The 21,497-nt window shown below is 34.2% G+C and overlaps 2 protein-coding genes across 2 annotated transcripts; one reads left to right on the top strand and one right to left on the bottom strand.

The window, feature by feature from the left end:
* The first annotated feature begins 4,805 nt into the window (after window positions 1–4,805).
* LOC140864038 (uncharacterized) lies at window positions 4,806–8,883 on the top strand. The gene is made up of 5 exons (XM_073267920.1): window positions 4,806–5,056; window positions 5,446–6,781; window positions 7,148–7,417; window positions 7,927–8,082; window positions 8,559–8,883. Exons 1-5 carry the CDS (start codon window positions 5,043–5,045, stop codon window positions 8,676–8,678), a joined length of 1,896 nt encoding a protein of 631 aa, XP_073124021.1. The 5' UTR covers window positions 4,806–5,042; the 3' UTR covers window positions 8,679–8,883.
* Window positions 8,884–13,663: 4,780 nt separating this feature from the next.
* LOC140859957 (ubiquitin carboxyl-terminal hydrolase 14) lies at window positions 13,664–21,297 on the bottom strand. The gene is made up of 20 exons (XM_073262624.1): window positions 20,945–21,297; window positions 20,315–20,486; window positions 19,825–19,937; window positions 19,350–19,686; window positions 18,579–18,673; window positions 18,055–18,188; window positions 17,919–17,975; window positions 17,736–17,813; window positions 16,865–16,919; window positions 16,751–16,792; window positions 16,585–16,665; window positions 16,214–16,412; window positions 16,074–16,122; window positions 15,869–15,997; window positions 15,640–15,728; window positions 15,463–15,552; window positions 14,606–14,764; window positions 14,383–14,504; window positions 14,185–14,308; window positions 13,664–14,066 (listed from the first exon to the last, which is right to left on the bottom strand). Exons 1-20 carry the CDS (start codon window positions 21,038–21,040, stop codon window positions 13,888–13,890), a joined length of 2,400 nt encoding a protein of 799 aa, XP_073118725.1. The 5' UTR covers window positions 21,041–21,297; the 3' UTR covers window positions 13,664–13,887.
* Between the last annotated feature and the right edge of the window lie 200 nt (window positions 21,298–21,497).

Genomic DNA, 21,497 nt, shown 5'->3' with positions numbered 1-21,497 from the left:
TCTAATTTTGTTTGTATATCTATACTATATTATATAATAATACATCAATATCTTAGAAAACTATGATCATTTTAATGGACATATATTTTTTTAATTCAATAAAAAAAAAATTTCAAAAATTTATTTACTAAATTTTAAAAATGACTAAACAATTTGATAGTCATAAGTAGGGCTGTAAACGAGTCGAACCGAACCAAACTATTGCAAAATTTTAGTATTCGAGTTCGAGCTCGAGTTCGAATTGAGATATTCGAAGTTCGGTTCGAAACTCGAAATATTTTTATTTTCGGCTCGAGTTTGATTCGATAGAGAGTTCGAGTTCAAGTTCGATTCAAATATATTATATAATATTTATTTAATATTATCTATATATAATATAATATATATAATATTATTTATAATATATATAATATATATAATATAAAATATTATATATAAATATTATATAAAAGTTCGCGAGCCGGCTCTCGAACGTTCGAACAGAATATTTTAGGTTTGAGTTCGGCTCGTATAATAGTTCGAGTTCGGTTCGAGTTCAGCTATAGTTCGAAAAAGTCGAATCCGAACCGAATATTTTTTCGAGCCGGCTCGAAAATTCGCGAGCCGGCTCGGTTCGTCTACAGCCCTAGTTATAACCAATATGTTCTTAAAATATAATCAATAAAATAAATATTTTTTAAAAATATTAAAAATTTGTGTACGCGAATTAGAGCGTGTGACTGCCAAAATATTATTATAAGGGAGGAGTTCATACCCCGCAAAGTCAGCATCTTACCCGGCAATCTCCATTGGCTTGGTTTCAGTGAGTTCAAGAGATGAGGATGAAGTTAGTTCAGTTTCCTCGGGTGATAAAGAATAGGAATTTCGTTCATCACAAATTTACTTAGATAGAGTAAGAAAAGACGCTGCGAAGTGAAAGAGTCAAAAACATGTAAGCGCTCCTCCACTATACCGCTTTTTGGTGTCCTTAAAATGAAAAACCAACTCATGTTTCTACTATATTTTAATTACGAATCAACTCCGGTGCAATTTCCTTAAAATCCGTCGACTCACATCCTTTTTTCTTAAGTCGGAGTACATATATAAATAGAACGCATATATACACGCTCACAGGAATTAATTTATGCGAGTATCAATCTGTCCAGGGATAAATTGATAAGATATATTAAAATGGATAAACAAAATGAAGAAATAATCAAACTTAATTGATTAATATAATTCATATATATAAATGGATATTAATTAGGGAAAATAAGTTTTTTGGTCGAGTAACTTTACCCCCTTTGAGTTTTGGTCTAGTAGCTTTTTCGATATGGGTATTGGTACACTAACTTTGCATTTTCAATGTTTTTTGGTCCAACTGCATACGTGTCAGCTTTTGATTGGTCCATGTCATCATTTTGGACCAATCAGAAGTTGACACATATGCAGTTGGACCAAAAAACACTAAAAATGCAAAGTTAGTGTACCAAAACCCACATCGAAAAAGTTAATGGACCAAAACCAAAACATGGACAAGTTAATGGATCAAAAAAATTATTTTCCCTATTAATTATATGATGCAAGCTAAGTATTGCTAGCTACAAGAAAGGCCGGCCGGGGGATCAATCAATTAGGACCCCAGCATGCATGCAGCTCAAGTACATAACTTTCCTAAACGATTCTTCCTCGAATTTCTTCATTAATAATGTTTCATCCGCCATCATCATCTTGTTCAAAACCACGGAAGAAGCTGATGCAGGTGCGGAGATTGGTTTCTTGGCCGCAGCAGCACGATGATTATAAGTACTTTTGAGACTGTTGTTGGCGTACGTGTTGCTGCATGCAACACTCTGATGCCGTAATTCCAGCGGCACAATCCAGCTTCATCTTTCAGGGCCTCTACTGCTCCAATGCTTGCTGCTACTAACCAAGCCCTTCTCATTCTTTTGTATGTTTTGATTCATATATAAATTTCCAAACGAATTAAGTCGACGATCGAATTGCTAGCTAGAGTACGTAGTACTGGTGATTTTCTGATTTATGTTTTGATCATGTATATATATATATATATATATATGGAGAAAAAGATTATTTTTGTTAGAAACGAGACTTGGACCTAACTCATCTCAAAAGTTAGCTCATGAGGTAAGAGTTGCCCTTGTTTATATTAAAGGCTCACAGAACTCTATCCTACCGATGTGGAACAATATTTCACACACCCCTCACACGCCCAGGAATGAACATCTGGAGCGTGGAGATATTAACGGGTGGCCTAACTATAGGCAACCCAATTATGGGCGGTCCAACACACACGGAGGGTCTGGGCTTTGATACCATGTTAGAAATGAGACTTGGACCTAACTCATCTTAAAAGCTAGCTCATGAGGTAAGAGTTGCCCTTGTTTATATTAAGGACTCTCAGAACTCTATCCTACCGATGTGAAATAATATTTCAACAATTTTGAGGGCTGCTATTTATGCAGTGGGATATGTATATATATATATGAGAATTAAGGACGACGCGATCGAAGCCCCTGGTTTGCTAAGCATACCGGTGGATTTACTTAATTGTTCCAATGGATTAATTTGGTCTTTGTGAGTGAATGGGGATGGGCCATGACATGGTTGCATGTGTCATTTTAATATTAATTTAACTTCCATGTACTACGGTTTTGGCACTAATTGGTATCATTTTTAAATTGATATATACTTTTTTTTTCCTACTTTACCCCTCTTTTCTCAATTTTTTTTTTTTTTTCATATGCAGGCTAACTATCAACTCTCTCCACTAAATATAACTTATCTCATCTAAAATATAATTTCTCTCATAAATCATGTTGATTGTTATTGTGCACTTCCCCCCACTAAATATAACTTATCACATCTAAAATACAACTTCTCTCATAAAATCACGTTGATTGTTATTATGCACACGCGCTCATTTTACTAGTTTGATTGATATATCGTACGTGGATGAATGTTAATTTAGTAGCAATTAATCTAGCTATAATTAATCATATATTGATATGTATTATTCGTTAAAATATTAACTAATTAATTACGTGTTCATTTATATATCCATGGTTGAGTTTGTATATATGTGAATTTAATTATACATATATCGGGCAAAAAAATCTAATAAAAATGAACGATTATATATTGTGGATTTTGGTATGCGCTCCCATTTAATTTCAGCTTTTTTGTTTTCTTGCATGTTTCTTAATGGGATATTTTTAGTTCAGCTTCGTAAACAGATGGATCTAAAGTGAAATAAGTTTGAAATTAAAAAGAAGAAGAAGAAGCGAATTAATTAAAGGCATGATGATGCATGCATGTATCAGAAACTTATTATAATTATTTCTTGTGTTCATATATATAATTACGTACAAAGAGTGAAAGGGAAAATGATGAGGATGGATATTCAATATTAATTGGGACCCCAACAGCTCAAATACATAACTTTCCTAAACGATTCCTCAGATTGGTTCATTCTCATGATATTCTTGTTGGAAACCATATTGGAAGAAGCAGCTGGCACGAAGAGCTTGTACTTGTTGGCGTGCTGCTGCAGAAGAAGCCTGATGCCATAATTCCATCGGCACAATCCAGCTTGATCTTTCAGTGCCTCCACTGCTCCAATGCTTGCCGCCACCAACCAAGCTAATTTGCTCGTGGAACTCATCGTTCGCTCTTTTTAATTCTCGGTTATGTGATGTGTGTAGTAAGTTTTCAAGTTGTGGTTTTATACACAATATATGGGATTTGAGGATCGGAGGAAGGATATATATATATATATATATATAATGGTTAGTAGTATAGTATAGTATGTATCCAAGAAAGTAGAAACAGGCGACGGAGAAATTAAGCCCCCGGTTTCAAGGTGTGGCTCCTTGTATTCATTCTATATTGTGGATTAATTGCTTTGTAAATTTGAAACGTGTCGCGTGGGACCATCATAATAATATTTATTATTATTATTATTTATTATTAGTGTTTTCTTTGAGTTAATTTATGTGATTAATCCTGTCTGTTTCTAAAATTAGCTTTGAAATACAATATATAATCTGTGAACTGTTTCTTCATTCCGATCCCATTTTTTAAAACATATTATTTTTCTCTCTCGAAAATACTAATTTTTACTATAAATCGGATCGACATATCTCGTAAATATAAATTTATAAAACCATCCCATAAAAAACTTACTTATGTATACACTTGATTTATAAAGTTTGGAATTATTTTCCACTTTTCTAAAAAAATTAATAATAAATAAATAAATAGAGGTAAGAATGGTAAAATCCAATGGTCCAAAATTGATTTGCATATATGTGGAGTCCATGAAAATGTGTAAACCTCGCATATTGAAATTAAAATTGGATCATTGGAGGTAGTGTAACTGTGTAAGGGTACGACCTTATATTATATGCTAGCATCTCATCAACATGTAGAAATCAAGAATCTAAAAAAAGTGAAGCTTCTCAAGATTAAGCGAGCTTAGTAGAACTTAAAGGTGAAAAAATGTTTTCAGTTTTTATCATAATTTTAATTATTTTAAGATAAACAATAAATAAAATAACAAATTAACAAAAATATAGGATTTAATAGATACTTCAAGTTCTATACTATAAAAATGATTGTTTAAATGCGTTGAAATTTAAACGAGATAAAACTTGGTTTAACCAAGCATTTTACGACACGCCAAAAAAATTATGGTTTTATACCTTTTTTAGCGATATATGTTTTGGGATTATGGATTTATACTTTCTAGCAATATGTTTGGGCTTGACATGACCTGACCCGTTTACCCATATAACTAACGAACCCTCGGGTCGACCCAAACAGCGAAGCGAAGAGAAGAGAAGCGAAGCGAAACGAAACGAAGCATTCCCAATCTTCTTCTCGATGGTAACAGTAGGCGATCAAATAGCTGGGAACTCCCTTCCGACTATGCGCATGGTACCAGAAACTCATTTCACTAGTACATCATAGTAGTGCGTAAAAAATGCCTGCGACTGTATCACACCATCGGCGAATCGTACACACCACTCCGGCTTATTTCTATGGCCATTTACAGGTTCCCATCCTATATCTTTTTTTTTTTCTTGAATTTGTTTTTATTTTGATGCCACCTATTTATAATTATGTGTTAGTTTTCTTGATTCGAGATTTTCTGATGACTGCAAGCTTGAAAATGAAATTCCCAAGTCGTTACTTACTTAAATAAGTGGATGAATGCTTGCTTTCCCGGATTCTTGCCACGCCACTTAAATTTATGCTAGTTAATTAATTACTTTCCCATACTATTGCTTTTTAATCACGATATAAGTTAGTATCACAGTGCAATTTTTTACTTAAAGATTCAAGATTGCCAGCATTCATCTTAATCTGGCTTAAACATTGCAATTGAATGGTGCTAATTTAAAAGGTGGATGCTTTCATTCATTCAATATTTTAAAACTGCAGAAGCTCGGCAACTGGCAGTTTTTGGAGGCTTGCGCAATTTATTTCCTCTAGCTCAAAGACATCTTGTTTTGAGATAAAACATTACCCGGCGTCCCTAGAAAACAGACTATGTTATATAGGATGTAAATTTTATGCGCGCCACAAGATTCCTCGTGCTGCATTTTCTTCCCTTGCATCACGTCAAATTGAAGGGATCGTTTGGAAGTTTCGAGGATACGAAAAAATTCATCTACTAACCACGAAGAGTAAACTTCCGTGCCATGCCATTGCATGGAAAAGGCTTTTCTCAGTTTTTTCATATAATGGACCTGTTTTACCACCCATAGGTAGGATTGCATGTGCTGTAAGCCTTGCTTTGTTTCGATCACATTTAATAGCACCTGGCATTTTGGCCTGCCTTATTGGAGAGTTAACATGGAACAAAAGAGTTTTGGCACAGGCAGAATACCTTCCAACCAAGGATACTCTATACATGCATGCACAAGATGGGAATGTTTATGTGCTTTCGTTCATTCTTTCTCTTTTAGAGGGATTGATTTTAGTTCTGAGAGCTTTGTACTTGGCAGTCTTGCTTTCACCTTGCATTGTCATGGCTCCCTTTTCAGAGTCTCTTGGCATTCAATTTAGGAAATCATGGCTACGTACTGTCCGTGTAACGTTAGAAAAGGCTGGTCCAGCATTTATCAAGTGGGGCCAATGGGCAGCAGCCAGACCAGACCTGTTCCCAAGTGACCTTTGTGACGAGCTTGCTGAACTGCATGCAAAGGCACCAGCTCATAGCTTTGCCTACACAAAAAGAACTATTGAAAAGGCATTTGGTCGCAGACTGTCAGAAATTTTTGACGAGTTTGAAGAGGAACCTGTGGCATCTGGCAGTGTTGCTCAAGTTTATCGTGCAACTCTGAGATTTCGATATCCTAGACAGCAGATAAAACCCATGCTTGTAGCCGTGAAAGTTAGGCATCCTGGTGTTGGTGAAGCTATTCGTAGAGATTTTGTATTAATTAATTTATTTGCTAAAGTTTCAAAATTCGTTCCTACCTTAAAATGGTTAAGATTGGATGAGAGCATACAACAATTTGCTGTTTTCATGATGTCCCAAGTTGATTTAGCGAGGGAAGCAGCTAACTTGAGTCGTTTTATCTACAATTTCCGTTATTCGAAGGACGTCTCATTCCCAAAACCTTTATACCCTTTGGTGCACCCAGCTGTTCTGGTGGAAAGTTATGAGCATGGAGAAAGTATTCTGCATTATGTGGACAGGCTTGATGGAAATGGGCATATTAAGACCGCGCTTGCTCATATTGGAACTCATGCACTCCTCAAGATGCTGTTGGTATGATTTTATAAATTTATGGACTTCAATTCAATATGTTCTTTTTTAAAAGGAAAATGTCAAGCATGCTCTTTCATAATAGAATCATTTATTTGGAGAGAATAAACTGGATAAGTAACTCTGGGAATTATCCGGGGATTAATCTCCAATCTGACCCACTTAAAGAGAATGGCCATCATTTTTGGCTGACTAGTAGCTCGGAAAAGTTTTCTACTGAGCTGGAAAGAGCACAGCTCTATAATTTTTTCGATTTTATTTATTTCCCATTAGCCTTTGTAACTCAACTATGGTGCATGTAGATGCTACTCATGCAATAACATGTTCCAAGATTATGGCATTTATCGTACTTTACTCTTTACTTTTCAGGTTGATAATTTCATCCATGCGGACATGCATCCAGGAAACATCCTTGTTAGAGTATTGCAGGGAAAAGGCTCAGGAAAAGCTCTATTTAAATCCAAGCCGCATGTCATTTTCCTAGATGTAGGGATGACTGCTGAACTTTCTAAAAAGGATCGAGACAATTTAATGGAGTTCTTCAGGGCTGTGGCACTTCGTGATGGTCGCTCTGTTGCTGAATGCACTCTGAGACTATCTAACAAACAGAACTGCCCGCATCCTCAAGCATTTATTGAGGTCATTACTGGCTTACCACATTTTATATGAAAAAGAAGCACCTATTTTATAAGTGAGATTCCCCTGAAGATACCTTCGTTCCGTCCTCCGCCTCACTGTTTTTTTCCTTTTTCTCTGGAAATTCATCATTTGATATGCTTTACTGGTGCATCTATAATTTCTGCCTCCAGGACTGGAAAGTCCATGAGTCGATAATTCCAGTTTTATTTGATTTTTACTTGAGTTGTTGATGGAAGCTCGCATTCAACTTTCTTTTTTTCCTTTTACTTGAATTTTTTACTTTGTCAATGAGCACTCTTCAAGATCTTTACTTGAATTGTTAATAGAACTTTGAGTTCAATCTTTTTCTCTTTTGTACTTGAACTTCAACTTTTCCAATAAACACTTGTCAAGATCACGAAATTTTTTTTTCTTTTCACATGAGGGGTGGGGGTTATTCCATATTTCCATCGATGTATATTCAGAAGGAATCGTTAGTAAATGTTTTAGAGCTTCTGATATCTGGATAGGATGTGGACAAAACTTTCAAGTTTTGGGGTTCAGATGAAGGTGACTGCATTCATCCTGCTGATTGCATGCAACAATTGCTTGAGCAAGTTAGGCGTCACAGAGTTAACATCGATGGCAATGTTTGCACTGTGATTGTTACTACTTTAGTTTTGGAGGTAACTTCTGCATTTCCTTCAGCTGTATGGAATTTGATTTTCATGCCTGGGAAGGGAAGATTATATTTTGTTTGCATCATTTGAATGACGTCAAGCTTCTGTTTTGATGTGAATTAATTAGTACAGGTGGAAAGATACTATGATGAAATTATCAACAATCAGCATAGTATATGTTCCATATTTAATCAGAAATCAGAATTAACAACTATCCAAAACACGAACAAGTTTTCTCGATGTTTGGACAACAAAATTTTGATGTGAATTGTAGAAAAGTGCACTTTGTCTCTTCTCATTGTAGGTGTTTGAAGGATAGATAGGTAACATGTTATATTTTTTATCATGTCATGAAATGGATACCACATCGCCTGAAAAGCTTTTATGGCCCGATAGAATGGATCTTTGAGTGTTTTATTTGAACCAAAACGAAGAGTCCACAATTTTATTAACTCTGAGATTGATTTTGTCCCTTTGCTTAGGGTTGGCAGCGGAAGCTTGATCCTGAATATGATGTGATGCAAACTTTGCATGCTTTGCTTTTCAAAGTTGACTGGGCGGATTCTCTCTTCTACACAATCGAAGGGCTCATGGCTCCATAAGGTGCTACATGTTTCTTCAAATCGCTCGTAGGATCGAGGAAAGAGCATGTTCAATTCATACTACAAAATTTTTTGAGATATTCAAATTTGTGTGTTAATAAATGAGAGTAATATGCAAAACTTGAGGGGCAAAAAGATCTCATTTTTGAAATAATGTTTTCGAGATTTGTATCTTCTGTTATAATTCTAATTTAGGCCTTAAACATATGCTTCTAGATTTCTTAGCAGGAGCCTCGGGATATTTGCCTTTGCGATATGAATGTGTACGAGTGTATCTTTAATTAGGAAAAATTCGAACATACCCCTTTATTGGTTCAAATCACGTGGGCTCCACATGATTGAATGAGAGCCACATGATTTGAACTAATCATTGAGAGCCACCTACCCCATGGGGGTAATATCCATGGGGTAGAATCGAACTTTCCATTTAATTAGTACTTATACAGGTTAAAACTCGGTTCAGTTTCATTTGTTTAGAAAATTTCATCCTATCTGTATGTTCAATGCCTTAATAGTACATCTTAAAGTGGAATTTTATCAATACATGTGACAAAAAAAATAGTGGAACCGATATATATGAATAAATCTCTACCTTTAAATCTTCCTTAAGGTTTTGTATGTACAAATAGTATCTAATTTACCTGTTTGTTTTACCCAGTTTTTAGTTCAGTCATTAATATTTTTGGTAGGCCAGATTAGCCCCGAATGTTTTAAAATTTTACTCGATCTGGTCATTCATCTAGTAATTTAATTTTAAAACTCAAAAATCCAGAAATCTTATTCAGATAGTGTTTGAAAGAGCTTCAAAGAAATATTTATCAGTTTTTCCTCAATAAAATTTCAAAATTTTATGAAAAAAAAACTGAGAATTGTTTACCAGAAACTCTCCTAAACACTACCTCAATCTCGTATGTTTCACTCATTTTCCACTTGAGTCCTAAATGTCATGGGGATTTGAAATTTGGATATTGGTTATATTGTTAACGTTAAATCTTAGGTCATTTTCAACTCATTACGTTATTTTAGTGTCACATTAACTTCAAGATAGTGTAATTCTTACATCAAATACAAAACTATCTTCAATCCATTTACTCTAAACTCTACATTAAAAAGAATATTTTCGAAATATTTTTTATTATTTTATTCACAACAATTAATTTATTTTACCAAATATTTTTAAACACGATAATTAAATATCATTAATATCTAAAATAATAAATTTTGTATCATTTTCTATTATGATTTCAATAAATTTTGGGTTTTTTAATCTTAATTTTTTTCCAAAATATTTAACAATGTTTAAAAATGTACATAATGATATTATTATAATATATTATATTATACATAATCTTAATATATATTATAAATAAGAAAAAAAAACCCAAAAAAATAAAGAAAAAAAAAAACAAATAGCATTGAGCTACAGTGTTGCATCAAATCCACAACAACTTAGCGCTGAAAATAGTGGAAATGAAAATCCAACAACATACTAGCGCTGAAAATAATGGAGATGAAAATCCAACACTATGTTGGCGTAATGCACCAAATTTGATGCAACATTGTAAATCAACACCAACCTAACGCTAAAAATAACGTTAGGTTGGAGATGAAAATCCAACACTATGTTGGCGTAAAACATAGTGTTGGATTGAAGATGGTAGGACCAAATGGGTAAAATTATAAAATGTTTAGGACTAATTTGGTCAACCAAAAGAACATTTAGAAGGAAATGAGTGAAACATAAGAATGCAACCAAATATGTATAGTTAACAATTTTTTCAATGAAGCACACATGTGAGAAAAAAAAAAAAAACCTTTAATGCATCATTGGGTAGAGTAGGATGAAATTTGTCGGCCCGGACATTGCAAAAAAAAAAAAAGACAGATAGAGTGAGCCACAAAAGTTGACATAAATTGTGATTTCAAGCAAAGTACGAAAAACGTAATTGAGTGTAGCATTGACAAAACCACATCAGAAATGGAAATAAAAATCCACCAGAGAACAGATGAGATTTCATCAACGCTGCACTCAATGACGTTTTTTCAGCTTTCAAATCTCTTCCCAATGGTTAGGACTCTTCATTGTCAAAATATATCGTTGTAATCATGTAGTACACTTGTATGAATTTGTTGTACTATTCTTTCTTTGTTACATGATGGTAGCGTCGTACTGTGTTGTGTGTACTACGTTCAATCACTACCACTGTTGTTTTTCTAGGTAAAAAAAATCAACTTGTCTGACATCTCAAAATTCAAAACAAATAAATTTTTTTTTAGAAAAAGTCAAAACAGTTAATTCAAGGTTGGTAAATTTCGATTTATGGAATTTGTTCTGTTCTTAAATTTAATTTCATCTTCCTTCCTTGTTTCAGTTTAACCTAAAAAAAATGAAGGGAGTGTATAAAAATAGAATTGAAGGGTGGCTAAAACCCTAAATATTATGGAAATGAAAAATGCACCAGTTGAAGGTTTTGTGCAATTTGCAATGAGATCTGACGTCCAAGCAGAAACACAAGAATGCATACAAAGAATAAATTGTGGATTTTTAAAAAAAGAATCAAATGCTGAATTACGATGTGCAAACAAAAGGAACGAGTATTTTGGATCTTCTTTGGCTACAAATTTTCGAAAATTATCGAGCAATCTATACACTTCTACTGTATTAAATATAGGTATTTGAGCCAATGAGCCATTGGCCCAATGGTCAAGGGTAAGGCCCTGAGACCAATTCGATTTTCGATGATGGCGAGTAGATTTTTCTAATTTATTTAGGTAGATTTAAGTAGTTTCATCGCTCGAGATAAGCAAGTCTCGAGTCCATGCTCAAGTCTCGTCGGTTGTGCGGGCAGTTTCATTACATTGTTGTATCGTATAGTTGTAATATTGATGAAATATTGTACTTGTATTCTCAAAAAATATATATATATAGGTATTTGATGCCCCAAAAGGGTGTCTAAGTTGATAGAGTAGGTGAAATTTTGGCCAGAGATCAGGAGTTCAATTCCCCATGCCAACATCTTATTGGACTAGCATGTCGCAACACCTTCTTGGACTATTACTCAGAGAGCACCGAAAGATAGCGATTGCAGGTTCCCACATCATAATATATATATATATATATATATATATATATATATATATATATATATATATATATATATATAGGTATCACATGAAATAAAATTTTATGATAAAAATCAAATGATTTGAATAAATTTTACAATATTTATCAAATACATGTTGTGAAATATAAGTATACAACCAATAAATAAATTGTTATATATAAAACGAAATAACATTTTGAAATTACTAAACTATTGAATTTTAACATATTATTTAGTATTTAAACTTATTTTGGAGGGCAATACATTATCCTGTCGTATTATCTTTATAAAACAATCAGGAGTTCCTTGAATATATTGATAATATGAATAATTTGAATACATAAGAAGACTCAAAAGTTCACGAGACTTATAAAAATTTATTTAATTTGTAATAATCTAAAAAAATTAAACCAATAATTGATAAGAATACTCCAGTTGTAATATAATTTGGTGTCACCGAATAAAAATAATATTAATTGCTTATCAAAACCAAAAAGTCAAAGTTAGAACAATTCAGAAATAATTCGTGATAGTACTAATAGCAACATGCATGCAGACCATGAACATTGAATAGTTATAATAATATTTAGTTTGAAATTTTTTTGTTCATCTTTTAGTGGCATCAGCCTTTATTAATGGTACTTGGTACCATACATACTTGTTATAATTTCTTTTATATATATATATATATATATATTATTATTATTAGGGCATAGTTATTTTCAAATTACTTGGTTGTCAAACACACTTTTATTTTTCTTATTTTTATTCCTCTATCGACACACATTTCGTAAAAACAAAAACATTTTGAGAGAGGATTTGTCGAAAACAAAAGTGTAAAGAGAATTTAATTATAACTTTGATAGACACAAGTAATCATGAGAAAGGAAATTTTCTGATAGATATTTGTCCACATATCAATCGCCTTGGTATGACATAAATAATACATAAATAAATAATATAATATAATAAAAAATAAAAAATTATAGTTAATATAATATTTGATTATAAGATTATTTGAATTGATTGATTAAATTTTATATAAAAATGATGAATTACCATTTTATTTTTTTAACAATAAATAAATAAAATATGAATAATATTATGTATATAAGAAATAATATAATAATTTAAATTAAATGATTTGATTGATGTAATTAATAGATGAATAAATAATATAACGCAAAATTATATTTGATAAATTGTGCATAGATTACTAAACTATCCTACTAAACGGTACCTTAATAAATAATCTTCCATACGTCTCCTTAAAACAATATATTTGATTTATAACTTATAATTATGAATAAAGCCATGACATATCTTGATTTTTAACACTAAAAAATAATACATCTACAATTTTAAACAGACTAAGCAAAGCAAGAATTCTGATGGTTCAGGGCCAACTGCCTAAAAAATAAATTCTCCCTGGCCCACAGCAAACTTCAAGGAAGCATGACAGCCAAAATCGAATATGTGATTCTCTAATGGTGAGATCTTAACACCCAAATAGAAAAAGGAATTAAATAAAAATAGCTTTTCGGAAATTGACTCGAGAAAAAATAATTAAAAAAAAAAAGCTCCGTCTGAGATGCATGATTAATAGACTTTACTACTAACAATATTAATTAGAACATCTATTTCAAAATTGCAACATATTAAAAAATTCTGATTGAGCGAAACAGGTGTGTTATTTGGCAAATCAAAATTGACGACTGAATAGGAATTAGGGTACATTAAAATGAATCCATCCAGTCTATTCAATCGCAACTGAAGTAAGGCATCGAGTTCGATTGTAAGGAATTAAAATAAAGGTAACAGATAGTAGACTTCCTAAAAATCATCTTCCGCCCAAGTGAACCCCATCACCATGTAAGAAAATTACCAAACTCAGATGATTGAACAAGTAGAATACTGGTATATGACAACAATGGGAGAAAGCTAGATCATGAACAAGCGACTCTCCACTCGCTGTATGGATCAGATGGTTTATCACAACTAGACCTAACTACAGTTCAAAACCAATCAAAAAGAAAACCAGGAGCATTACCGATTGTTTCCAGAAAAATGCCCCACATGCTCAGCAGGAGTCTATTAAAAGTTTTTCAGCCATCAAATCTCTCGAAGAAATACAAGTACCCCATGTCAATAGGTAGATCCTGAGAAACCCCAACTTTCTCATCATTGAAAATCACCCATCTCCCGTCTTTGTAGATATGAGCAACATAATGCCCACAATGAGTAGAAGTGCCAATGTGGCTCACGAACCCAAGTAGCCGGTATTCTAAACAAGAAACATACACACGTTAGCACAAAACTGGTTACTTTAAGCATAAGCAGAAGCATTGTTGAGAATCTAGAATGAAAACATCAACATAAGCCTAAAGGACTTTGGAACTAACTTCCTTTTCCATCAGGTAGAGTATCATCAACCACGGAGCCACTGCTACTTGGTGTCGTTTCCATATTTGACAAACCAGGAGGAGGATTAAATATCCATTCTGTAGCCTTTTCGATATCACCACCCTGCAAATTATTGTGGAGAGCATTACATGAAAAGCAAAATGCATCCCAAAATTTTTAGGCTTATAGTATTTTACCGTTGCTTGTAGCGCCTTCCGAGCAACTTCTTCCTCAATGCCAAATGATACTAAAGTATCAAATTTTGACTGGTCAATATGTAGAGAACTCTTTTGCTCTTTTTTTATAGGTTCATCAATATCTTGAAGAAAAAAGTGATATTAATTTGTGTAGCATATACGATGGGGAAACTCTTATATAACAAAACTGGTCTCTGAAGATCCAAGTTTGAAGAGGAATTACCTGGATCATTCATATGGTCAAACAGCCAATTTGTTGCTGCTTCCACTCCAGCATTGGAGGTATTGATAGCAGCCTTTTGACAATGAAGATAATTAAATCCCATTGACATCAGTTGGGAAATAATGTCTTCATCAGCCTTCACTCCGCCGTCTAAAGAAGCTGCACATTTAGACAGAGGTTGAAAATAACAACAGTTTTAAGGCGTGATGTGGAGACTGGAGAAGAAAAACAGCTAATAAAAGGGGGCACTCTGTGATAATTGGTCCAACGTAGGGATAACCCTTTTTACAAATTCTTGTTAAGTAATCATGATGACCTTGTAACAATTGTGAATAGCATTAATGATCCTTAGTAAGACAAGACTGACATAAACGATGAGGTCTCACCAATGCAAGTTGTCTATCCTTGGCATGCATTCTTACAAACAATTATAAAAAGAATCAAGTAAAGCTCTCCCATTAAAGTTTTTCACCTTGAGTGATACAGTAAGACAGCTAGATGATATACACATCATTATAATCACACAAAACTAATTGGAATCGTACAGATTGTAACACAAGAAACCACCTTTTAAAAAGAAAAAAACATCAGAAGCATTGTAATCCGTGTAAAACTGCAAACATGCACTAGACAGATCACTAACAAAGGAAAAGAAATGAAAAGGATAACACCGACACAATAAAGGATCAGACATTCAAAAAATCAATGAAAGGATGATAACAAGTTCCACTAATAGTAAGCATAAGGGAAAGTAACTAATGCTAAATTTGTTACGATGAGTAACTGCAAAAATTTAACACATCCAGACTTTTTCACTATTCAACCTCAACAATGGGAAAAATGATGAAATGACATACCATTATCCGGTAACAATTCTTCCCCGAGCTGAAGACCTTTGCTGCGCATATGACTAATGTCTATCATATCTGGAACGTCTATATAGACATCTATGAAATCAATTCAAAAAGAGTCACCAACCATTCTCAATCAACTGCTATTTTGCGCAAATGAAACGAAGATTAACGACTGCATACCTAGTTTTCTTGGGACCCACCCCGAGTCGAGGACAAATTTTCTCATGTGCAATACCAAATAATCAGGAAATGAAGTCAGACCTGCAGTTCTGCGGCGATAAACATAAACATTTTAGACGTGCAGAAAAAATAAAAAACCAAATATTCAGCCTAAAGAATTAAATTCAGGAAACTAAAAACGTAGTTATATAATTTTACAAGGAAAAATAAAAGGAGAGGAGAAACTCACTTGATTGCAGTTGTCTTAGCATCTAAGGCTGTGCTGTAAAAATCATTTAACTCCTCAGGAGCAGAGAAACAATCCAGACAATCCATCAACGATACCCTTGGGCGAGGGTGAACAATTTCATCAGAGGACCTGCCAAAATACTATATATTTAGCTAAGAGTATGATGAAGATGACCATATAGGCGCTTGGGAGAATTCCAACTCACAGCTCCTTCCCCATAGCATCCTTCTCGACTTCAAAATTTTGGAGTTCTTCTGGATTTTTAAGAAACTTGATGTTAGAATAATAGATATAATATATGAAAAGTGTCATTATATTATACTTGTGATCATGAAACAAACTTACTTTTGTTTATAGCTTTATGGAGAGGAATGTTGAGAGAGAGAATATAATCATTTCTTCTGTTATAGGCAACCTTGCCCGAGCTGCATTGCAATCGCTCTTCAATGCCAAACTTGAAACTCTTTGAAGGATCCAAGTTTGGGTTTCCAGAGTTAATCCGCTCAACTTGGTCGATAAAATGCAGGAAGAACTCTAAAGCATCCTAGACATAAATTTCTGTTCGTCATCTATACTATTACAAAAAATGCAGCAATAACAGACAAAATGACTGAAGAAACTGCAGAAATCAACTTTTTAAAGAGCAAAACAAAGGTTTCCGTACAAGAATTCTCTCAACCCAGTACCCACCAATAACAATTAACCTAGTAAACAACCTGTTGTCTCATAGTTGAGAATTCGGGGTGTTTTGCAGCAATAACGGACTTGAACATACGAGGAGAAACTCCAACTTGTTTCTGGAAGATAGACAAACAACCAGGATTAGAGAACCAGAATTCATATAACGGAAGCAATCAAAGGACCAAACTCAAGGATGCTTACAGCATTTAAAGAAGTGTCGTCTGCATCCCCTGCCTTGTCTTTCTGTATGACAAAATAGGCAACTGTTACCCACAGTAAAAACAATGAAGTTTCAATGAATATGGCATAACTTACCTTGGAAGCTGGAATGGAATATTTACCAGAAAGTAAGCCATGAGCTAGTTTTGTTCTGCAAAGAAAATGGAATAGGTTTAATCAATTAATGTAGAAACAGCAATTTTCTTTCTTCGATATTGCCTGGTACAATCAGACAATAAAAGCCTTGCACCATAAAAGGCACATCCAAGAGTTGAAAAGGAAGGCATTAACAGCTTTTAGCTCACAAGTCAAAAACAATGATTTTCATACCAATTATCAACCTATATAGTGACTACAAAAATTTAGTTTTTAAGTTTAAGGGCTACATAATCCACTGAACTTTTTATAGTCCTATAGAGTGACCACACACACATAGGTTTTAAGGGTTATAGAATCCACTACACTTTTTATAGTCATGCTGAACTGTATCACCAACTCGACATCAACCTTTCTAAAAACAAATCCTCATAAAAACCACAATCACACATCTAATAGACGAGCCATGATAACTTTCCGACCTAATTTATTCAACAGAATTGAAAGATTAAAACATCTGATGCATTTACACTTGAAATTAACTCTTAAAACATGATTTGCAACGTTATTTATCTACCAAAAACTACATCACCAAGCTCACCGCCTATGCAGGATGATCAACTGGTATGTACATAGTGCAACTTCCTGAAATTCTTCTGACAGGAACTTGCAGAAAATAATTTAGTTTCTCTTGAATTTCAGGTACAACTGAATTGGGAAATCGTTATTTAATTGTGTGTAGGAAGGAAGCAGTTTCGAATCATCAATGAATTTAATATGCAAGATAATAGAAAAATGGGAAGAACATTTTCCACCAAGTACAACTGAACTAGGACATTCATTATTTTGTCGAAGAAGGCTAGCTACTTACAATTGCATATTCAAGTCTACAGTTGGATCAGCAGGAGCCATATCAAAAGCTGCTTTCAAACTTTGGTGCTTATAGAATCTAAAAGGAAAACCAAAAAGGTAAATAAATAAATAGATGCATAATAAGATGTGGTGCCTACACTGAGAATAGCTAAATTTCTTCAAGGCATTGCAAACAACTAACCGTGAACAGAAGCCATGTGTAGAAAATACAACTTGCATAGTTGCAGCCAAGTAACAACTGCAAATATCAAATTTCAGGAACCGAGAAGGAAGAAATGGCATGAGATTTCAGCAACACTAAAATCAAAATAATAAACCTGTTGCCCAGATTTACAAGTCCTGTGTAACCTGGCCCAGATAGAGGCACAACTTCTTTTCCACTCTCTTGAATGCGGTTCCAGTCAAAACTGGTATTATGATCAAGTTCTCTCTCAGCAGTCGTCAATTCAGTCTAGCACAGCAATAAGTCAAATTTATCAAGTAGCAAAAATTAGGATTATGATGCCAATAATAATGGCTATTTTAATTAGGAAACAAACAAACAACTAACTATTATTTGAGGATATTTAATGAACCAGATAAATAAATAAACAGCAAAGTTCAATAGTGTCCAAACAAAAGTTGCATAAAGAGAGATTATTTAAGAAATCAAAAAGTTATTGATTTATAGGAATATCTGTAAAAAACAGATTAGCGTGTACTAACAGTCAAGTGATAAGTATATGCAGTTAGCAGTTAGCACATCACATTTTCTAACATCCACAAGGCCCATGAGGGCCAGGACAGTTCTAGATTTTGTAAAGATAACATAAATTTTTAAATGCATTAAAGTTACTCATACCTTTTGCAAGGATGAAAAATCAATACCAAAGTGTAGCATATGTTGTGCTAGGAGTGGGTCTACAACACTTGCATCCTCGTCATAAGAGTAAACATCTGAGCTGCCAAAATTTGAATTTCATGATTATATTTGAAAATGGTAGTGAGCTTATTCAAGTTGTGATTCTTAACAGTACTCTATCAGATACATCTACCACAAAGAGCAGTTATAATTAGGTCCGCAGCTCCAACAACATTCTGATACAATTACAAATAAGAAGAAAAAATTTTAAGATTTTGAGAGAAAATTAGCAGCAAGTATGAGGCTGAACATCTTCATAAATATATCATAATATCAAAAACTCTAGTTTGAAAAATTATTAAGCCAATCATAGCATGTAACACGGGGAATCCAAATGCTTCCTTGGAGCCGGGAGGATTAGTCCATCCCCAACCACTGCCACCGCCACAAACAAAACACCCATCCATACCAAAACAAACCAAACTGGTACAATAAGTAATTGGAATATCAAGTTCTTCTATCTGCTGAATAAATTTGCCCATCATCCCACCAATGCACCACAAATAAAGCAGATACCAAAGAGGTGATGGTGTGATGCCATACAAATATGGCATCATTCAGTGAGAAACAAAGGGCATCAGTTTCAAACAAGATAACTTGGCCATGTGGTTGTCACAAATAAAGCTCTTGTATCAATAATGAAAACTGGGGCAACAACAGCATGATAAATCCCCAGGAGGCTACAGATAGCAAAGAGAATGTAGGCATTACCTGCTGCCTCTAAATCAGCGGTTATAGTTCCAAGCTTTACAGCCAATGGATATTTAGTCACAATGTAATGGTTAACAGCATGGTCATTACCCCCACTTCCATCCCAGTTTCTTCTACCGCAAAGGATTGACCCATCTGTTAAATTTAACCAAAGATTTTCAGTCTTATCACACTTCTCACACTTCCAACCAGATGGAGGAACAACAACCCCATTGTCAAGCTGTTTCAAATCCATGGCATGTTTACTGATGATTTTTGTATCGGCAGTCCAGGCAGCAACTTGCTCTTTCTTTTCTGCGCCCGTATTCAAGATTATAGAATCAACTGCTAATCTAACCTACAAGACAGACACAAAATACCTAAAAACTATGCCTGTGTATTTCAGGCCATTCATTGAATAGTTTATCTAGATGATTCTCTGAAGAAATTCATAATACAAAATAACATGTGAGTGACACACGAATGGGAAGAATACCTTTTCAGGCAACTCCACAGATGGGAAAGGAAGAGTCAAATAGTCTGGCAAAATAACTATTTCATAGCTTGCTTCGAATTCTGGGTCATTGTTATCAAATCCTCCGTCAATACCTGCAAACAGAAAATGAAACTCAAGGAACTGTCTTCCAAAATGGTACAACTATAAAGCAAATAATTAGTAAATACAAACAAAAAACTCTAGAATCTGCCAGGGTAAACACTTGATGAGCCAAATACATACTTTAGAAATATCATAGCACATCCAAAACATTGAGAAACATGCCAAAAAGGTATCATCTTCAATCATTTGAAATGCACACGCTGGGAAGTAATTCAGAATTTAAATTCTACATGAGAATTATTTTGCTTTCCCCCTTTGAAGTACATGTGATTTGAAATAAAAGTGAACCGATCACTATGTTTTTCTAAGAACCTCATCACTATGTGCACTCCCATAAACCAAAGAATAGCATAAAATCTGTGAGTACCTATGGCTAGAAGTGTTGGTTTCTTCAAAGGCCTGTCTTCAGATACAGGTTTCGGAGTCTCCTTGATGTGCAGATAAACAGGGTTTCCACTCTTCTCATAATTCCAGCCCACATAATCCTTGCCAAAAGCAAGAAACGAATTCATGTCCACGAACAACCCGCCATCTGATTTCTGGAAAAAAGTGAAAACAATATCAAATAGTCAAATAATCAATAAAAGTAGTGGCACAGTTCATCCACCTCATAATATACAATGGTCGACCGAGCAGGGGCATGCAGTGACGCACTTCAACTTACACTGATAGAAACAGATTGCTCGGTAACTCCTCCATCACACAATACGTACAAAAAATAAAAATTACAAAAAGCTGAAGTGGATTAACAGAGCCAAAATCATATGAAACCAATTCTCAATTACCACCCACAAGTCATCCTGAAACAATCGAATAGCTACATCTTACTAACCCTAATTCACTAACAGAGTATCCTAACGTCAAGCAAAAAAGAATAACAGTCTATTATAACACAACTCCGCACTCAGAAGCACAAAATCTCTAGTTGCAAACGAAGAACACGAAAAGTTCGCAGCAAAAGTAGAGCACGAAAAGAATAAAAGGAGAAAGTAAATACCGGAGTATCGTAAGAAATGCAGCACTCCTCCTTGTAGATGCGATTAGTAGGCTCAGGGATCCGAACTCGCGAGAGATACGATCGAAGCAAATCCATAGAACGAATCGCAGCGATTGGTGTTTTCTGATCTCTGAGTATAAATATCCCCTATGCGATAAGGCGGCGAAATGGTGTTGACTAGAGTGGAGTGTGTGTTGGTGATACTGCTATTATATATAATTAATGAGTAGTATATATTCTTTGCCCTAACGTTTGGAGAAGGAGAAAGCAGAAAAGCAAGCGCAGCCCAGTCTAGTGTAGTTTGCGTGCTTGTGTTGTCCACTTGCCTTACCCGAAACAAAACTATTTCATTTCACAGGACTCGCGGTTTTGTGTTGGTTGCTTCTTTTTCCTCTCGTTAATCAATCAAAAATATAGATCATATGAGTCAAGGTTCGAGTCAATAAAGTAGATAAACTCTTGAAAAATTATCATATGTTCAATATAACATTTTTTAAGACAAATATGTGGCGCAGAGTTTGACAAATGCGGATTACTTGATTAATATCATAGT

The sequence above is a fragment of the Henckelia pumila genome, chromosome 4, assembly GCF_033568475.1.
Source record: "Henckelia pumila isolate YLH828 chromosome 4, ASM3356847v2, whole genome shotgun sequence".
Classification (NCBI taxonomy): Eukaryota; Viridiplantae; Streptophyta; class Magnoliopsida; order Lamiales; family Gesneriaceae; genus Henckelia; species Henckelia pumila.
This window is presented reverse-complemented; position numbering and strand designations above follow the sequence as displayed.